This window comes from Musa acuminata, chromosome BXJ1-7, assembly GCF_036884655.1.
Source record: "Musa acuminata AAA Group cultivar baxijiao chromosome BXJ1-7, Cavendish_Baxijiao_AAA, whole genome shotgun sequence".
NCBI lineage: Eukaryota > Viridiplantae > Streptophyta > Magnoliopsida > Zingiberales > Musaceae > Musa > Musa acuminata.
Window position 1 is genome coordinate 7902216 of NC_088333.1, and position 6790 is coordinate 7909005.

The window sequence follows — 6790 nt, forward strand, 5'->3', positions numbered from 1 at the left end:
GAACTTGTGGGTTCTCAATAGAATTACTTGTTCATGTTCAACATGAGCATCAGAAAGGCTGCTTTCCCAGCTCTTAGCATGTACTCTCCACTCATGAATGGACTTAAGAAGGATCCACTACATGTTTAACCACTCATGATTTCTCCTACCACCAGTTGTTAAGTGGAACACATGATTGATAACCTTCCTAGGTAGTAAACAAGCAGCAAAGACATCAGCAACTTGTAGCATTTCCTAGTATGTCAGTCATGTAGTAAACAAGCAGCAAAGACATTGGCAGCTTGTAAGTGTGAGACTATGTGAGGCTTCATTGCCTGTGTGGTTTTGGCCATCCTGCACTGCCAAGGCATGTGCATATAAAAGCATAAGCATTAAACCTATGTTAGTCATGTCAAAAGAAAGCAACTTGATGTGCCAAAAAATGTTTTCTCAAAGAAACATAAGAGCACTTGCTCACTCTCATCTATGAGTGAAGACCAACAAGGAATCACACACAGTGGCTCACCAGGTAGTGTTGTAGCCTTTGAACAAAGTTGATAGTCCCAAGTTAATGAAACACTAGTCTAATCAGCATGTTCTCTGTTAGTCCTCTGTTTTCAGTAGCAACATTTCTTGTTCCTGTTGTGTACATAATAAGATGCAATATTCCATTGGCTTTTCCCGTATCTCGTGGGTTTAATCCTTCAATAAATCATCTTGTGCGTCATATACCACCTTATGTGATCAGGTAAGTCTTTACCTTGTTCATGAGTCATGCATGAAATAGGCAATGCCTCTGCCCAAAGGCTCTCTCATGTAGAGGTTTAAGACAGTGGCATCGACATGATACAAAAGCTGTGTGATCAATGGGAAGAAACTGAGAGGAACAGACATCAAGGGAAGCGAAGTTGCATTAGAGAGTGTTCATGGAGTAGAAGTCGGAGAAGCTGGCCAGGAATTCCTCGTCGTAGCTGTACTCGTCTTCGTCGTCCATCGCCAACGCCGCCTGCAACTGCCTCCAGCAATCGCTGCCATTGCCGCCTAATTGGTTTTGCTCGTAGTTGTCGAAGCAGTTCACCGCTGCCGCGCCCGTATCCGTGCCCGTCTCCATCTCTACCGCCGCCTCCGTCTCCGTCTCACCATTCCTCGCGAAACGGCCCCGCACTCGCGGCCTGCTGTCGGCCAACGTCTTCCTGCATTCATACTGGAATGCGAAATAGGAGCCGCGTAAATATAACTGTTAATATACAACGAACGACTGATCAAGGAGGATTGGATCGAATGATACAGTGATCTTCTTGTGGAAGTTCCTCTGATTGCGTTTGCTCCGATACCTCTCGATTCGTTCCTTCCTCTCCTCGGCACTGTATCGGCCGACTTTCCCGGCTACCCCTCCTTCCTGGCTAGAATTCTCGTGCAGGCCATTGCCCCCCTGTCATAAGAGTTCGTCAAGAGAGAGCAAAGATCCGAGTTTGAACGTGAGAAACGATTCAAAATGGGATTTTAAGATGCGAAAACTGAGAAAGGCGGAGAATTTGGTCACACCTGGAGGTTGCCGGTGCTGAGGACCCGCCTCACCGGGCCAGCGTTGAAGTCGAGGTAGTCGCAGGAGGAGGAGGACGGCGACGATGAGTACAGTGGCTGGTTGAGGGAGTCGGGAATGTAGTGATGATGGAAGGGAAGCGAGTGGGTGCCGCCGCCCCCGTGGAGATACGATTCAGAGGAGAAGGACGTACAGGGAGGAGAGGATGAAGGGAAGGCGCTATTGGCGTCAGGGAAGAGGCCTTGAGGGGAGGTGGCGGAGCAGAATTCGGGGTGATGGAGGCTGGGCTCGCCATAGGAGTTGGTGGTGGTGGTGGAGGAGGAGAAGGAAGAGAACATGGCGCTGGCTTCGCACTTGGGCTTGAGGAGGCGGAGAAAGGGAACGGGCTTCTGCTTTTATGGAGCGCCAAGGGAGGGGGAGAGATGGTGGGACCCATCGGCCACGACAAGTGTAGTTTGACCTTGGTGGGTCCGGATAAAGGGTGAGAGATGCCTTCGCGGGTTCCCAGACAAGAGGTGGATGCCCCTACAAGCCTAAGCGATACGAAGGTTTTAGAGATCAATGATACCTATCAACTGTAGTGCATGTGACATTAAATTATCTAAAGATGTCGATTGATTTGGTTGGTAAAATTCTAATTTTATTTTCTTCTTTAAACAGTTTCAATTCGATCCATCTGTACTACAGTTGCATGCACCACCTCAACTATGATATGTTCAATCCAACTAAAACTGGTCATTCATTCGTTCGCCAAGAGGGTGAGAGGAAGAAGGGACTGTTCCCAGGAACGAGAGTCCCACCAAGCAAAAGTGGAGATAGCTCAAACAACACCAAAGATTGCCCCCCCATGACATTTAGTCAGCAAGCAAGTCAACTCCCTGATTTGACACACGACTGTTGTTGCCAACACAGTCGAAGACTCCTGTATGACCCACACATTTCTGACCCATCAAGAAATGATGCTTCAAATTAAGGATCAGACGAGCATATAATAATACACCACTCATCTTTCGATGTTTTATTATTTTATCCAACAATACCAAACAATATAAATATTTAAAGCTTTGCGGTAAATAATGCCCAACTCCGGTCTCCTTGTATTCCTTTTATTGAAGGGAGGCAGCTACTAGTACTGTTGGAGCGGGTGGGAAAAAGGTTAATATTGTAGACAAAGCCTGAAATCCTACATCCTACATGTAGTTTGGCCTTACCACACCTACAGCACTTTGGATCCAATCATGCCTCTATCAATGCCGTTTATGCTTTAGATTAAAGAAAGGGATGATCAATACATATGATCATGGAAGACGCAATGTTTATTCAGAGAAAAATAGCAAACATGAGGAACTGAGACATGATTGCTTTATATGGAGATGGAAGTACAAGAAATCCATCCTACTGATGATGTGAGACAACTTGTGTGATCATTAATCATGCAACTAGCAAAGAATGGAAGTCACCAAATCAACACCATGGAATCACATAAAGAGGATAAGCAATCTAGCATAACCCAGAAGAAATAAGGTCAACTTTTAATGGATTTGTGTCATACCAACACATAGAGGTCCCCTTCCACCAAGTGACAAATCAAAGATAAAGGAAGCAGAAGCATACAGGTGATGGTGGTATCTCAGCTCAAAACATGTAGTGCAGGTTTTTTTGGTCACGATAGTGGGCCACTCACCCAGAAGCAATATCCTATTGTAGTGTAGCTCATATTGCTTCCTGACTTCATAGCACATCAAAAGGGTACTCAAACTAGCATTTGACTAGATTAAGATGGACCTACCACTTTCCCCATGAAGCGAGGAACCCCATGAAACAAAAGTGTTAAGCAGCAACTTTGGATGCTTAAAGAATCCCAGCATCTAATCATTTCAACTTAATGCACAATGGTTATCTCAGAATCTCATGTCCATATGAACAACCTTTAGAACAGCATGTCAAACAATCAAAACATGTCGTTTTAGTTTGATACTATTAAACCAACATGCATATAAAATCCTTTCCCTTTCAGAAAGACTTCAAAGACGAGAGAGATTGGGAAATTACCACATCTTGAGTGGACTACTGTTGTAAGCATTTTTTGACCCTGCCTGAGTTCCACCAGGGTCCCCTGATACAGTTCAAAGGAACATCTCACAGGGCTTCTGCAGGTGTATAATTTCCCCTTTGAACATGGCTGCCTGCAAAGGTACTAGATAAGAAAGTTATAAAAGAGACACAAATGTTGTCACAGTCACCTATTGGTCAGCATGTGTACGTTCAGTCACAAAATAAGCAGAGATCTGTACAGTTTAGGTCACCAATTGGTTCATAACAGAATCAGCAGGCCCGAAACCAATCAGAGTAAGATCCTCTAAATATTCCATGAACCGTCCCAGAGCCCACATCGAGAGCCAAGCATCACATTGACATAACCCAATAGTGTCAGAACAACAACTTGAAAGTAGTCATGGCCAACCCAACATCATACAGTCCATCCTACACCCAGTTACATCATAGCTTGCAAAGATATGTTGACCCTTAGGATGCAAAAGATTAGAGATCCCACTGGGAGAAATTATGCTGCAATACCCAAAGAAAAACAAATGCAGAGCCTAGATGTCGTTGATAAAGATCGCATGCTTACGAGTCATCTGTAGAACTGACGACTACATCCAGTACCAGTTCTGAAAATGACCTCAAAACATGATTGTTTAAAAATCATGATTTGAGACTGCCGCTGAGTATTCCAAGATGACTGCAGACTTGTGAACTCAATTAACTGTTTATATGCAACCAACGTTGAGATTCAAGCAAACAGAAGTTACATAGTTTGTACCGTTGGGTAGTCATGAAAATCTAGAGTTTCAAAGTATGCATTCCAACTTTCTCGCACACCCATGCTTAGAGCCATTGGAAGCAACATATGAAAACAAGTGGGAAGATTAGGATATGGTGCAACTCTTGGTAGTCCAAACTTTACTCTTTGAAGGTCAACAGGCAAAACAGTTGCACCACTACAACCATAAGTGGGCATGCAATTATTGTGAGGTGATGCGCATCAAGGATGTTGAACACAATGTCCAACATAATATGTCATAATTCATGCAACCACAACTGATATCCATGATAAGTGTTCAGATGCCTAGAATCTCCTCCATTTAGGTAGTTAAATGATTTTGAGTTGACATGGAATGTGAATGTTCATAAAGTGCGGTAAGTCTCAATATGAGAAGAGACATGAAAATCCAGTAGTGTTCCTGAAAATAGTTTGAAGAGATGTTTCCCTTGGTAGTGGTGCAAATTATTGCTATTCAACCAAACAATGATAGGAGAAAGATTGAGGAATCCATTGACCACTGGAAGTAATGATTTGCATCCCCTCCAAGAGATAGCTCATCTTTCCAATATCTTATGCTTCTGTTCAAGCAATCATAGTGCATATCAATATCCAGAAGACTAGAACCTTTGAGAACACCATGCATGGAAATAGTTAGCAAAGTTCTAGGTGTTGGCATTAAAACATGCCAAGTCTAAGCCCCAAACTTTATGACAGATTTGATTTCTTAACTAGTTAAGTACCTGTATTATATATATATATATATATATATATATATATATATATATATATATATATATATATATATATATATATATATATTTATTTATTTATTTATATATATATGTGTGTTAATTATATCTCTCGATAATGATATAAAGCCAATCTAATCAAGTACTTGTATGCTTAATGTTCTGTGTTGTAGTAGGTTCACACAAAAACATTTAATAAATCATATACAAGTTAAATATCTCTTCAAGCTTATCAAACATTATTCCCTAGTGCAAGACAAGTTCAAAAATAAAAATCACATACTTAATGCTACTTATGACAAAAAACAACAAGATCGATGTAGACATTTCAAAAAAGGTATTTAAATCTTGATTCAGTACCAATTTCAACAACTGATAGGACTAGAACTTTATTGCTATACCACGAAATACACCAACCTAAACCACCTAATATCATTGAAAAAACGCAAAAATTAAATATCACGGTATCAACCAATATAGTCCGGTACTGGTTCATGGTTAGACAGGTAAATATGAGTCGGTACTGATCCAACTACTATTTAAACCTTGATTCTAAAAATAGGCTACTCTCACATGATTATCATTCAAATGCAATGCTAATCCTATTAGTCTACCGAGTAGGTACTAGTGCAACCTCAATGCTCGACCAGTTCATGATTTGGGCAGTCTCAGCCCTGATAAGCTGGTCAAAGACAAAAAAAGGCACATTATATCGACTGGAATAAAAAATCTATCATGATCCACTCTGAATATCTTTTTAGGTACTTTTAGAATAATATCATTCTAATATCCTTGGAACTATAAATCAATGCGTATCAATTGAACTAGTAATTGAAACCTTGAGTCAATTAATAGGCTACTCTTACATGATTTTCATACAACGGTCTACTAAAAACTCTTACTCTACCAGGTAGGAGCTAGTGCAACCTTGGAGCTAGACCTATTAATGGGCTAGGCAGTCTCAGACCAACGGGCTGGTCATAGCCCAAAAAGACCCATTGAAATGAGCCTTAATTAATGCTTGAAGTCCACAATTCCAGCCAGAGCAGATACATCAAACTAGTGTTTTTCTGAGTTACATCTCCGTAGTATAGTCACCATGACATATTGTTGTTTAGTACTATACCAATAACAACATACTCTATTCATCAGAATATAGGACCAGAACAATGAAATTGGGAGGGGCTACAAACTTAAGAAGGATCCAATGCAGCCAGTGTCAGCAAGCCTGCCAGGACTGAGCTTGGGGATCATACGTATTGGAATAACCAGGTGGCCCAGGTCATAAGCAGAGCCCAGACCTTCTCTGCCAGTCAGGCTGCTCCAATGCAACCTAAGCAACATGTTCCATGTCATAGCCAGCCTCTTCAATTGAAGGCTACAAATATAACCCCTAGCAGAACATGCAGGATTAGGAACCTGTTGGACTATTTTGGTAGATCAAGAACATTTCACTACAAAAGTTTGACAAACTCAAAGCAGAAGAGGTTTTTCACAGTAAAGGCGCAAAGAGGTGGCCATTCAACTATTCGATAACAACAAAACCATAAGTCTCAACTTATTGAGAAGTTGGGCATTCAACTATAGTAGACTATATCAGTTACAGAAGATTTGTATACTATAACACAGATTGAGGAGTTGAAAACCCAAAAAAAAAAAATCAATCCAGTTCATTTTGGCATTTAAAATACC

General features: G+C 41.3%; 1 protein-coding gene across 1 annotated transcript; it reads right to left on the bottom strand.

Moving 5' to 3' along the window:
• Nucleotides 1-641: 641 nt before the first annotated feature.
• On the bottom strand, nt 642-5054 carry LOC108953412 (zinc finger protein CONSTANS-LIKE 2-like). Its single transcript, XM_018828984.2, has 4 exons — nt 3575-5054; nt 1525-2055; nt 1268-1411; nt 642-1183 (listed from the first exon to the last, which is right to left on the bottom strand). Exons 2-4 carry the CDS (start codon nt 1858-1860, stop codon nt 893-895), a joined length of 771 nt encoding a protein of 256 aa, XP_018684529.2. The 5' UTR covers nt 1861-2055; nt 3575-5054; the 3' UTR covers nt 642-892.
• Nucleotides 5055-6790: the final 1736 nt, after the last annotated feature.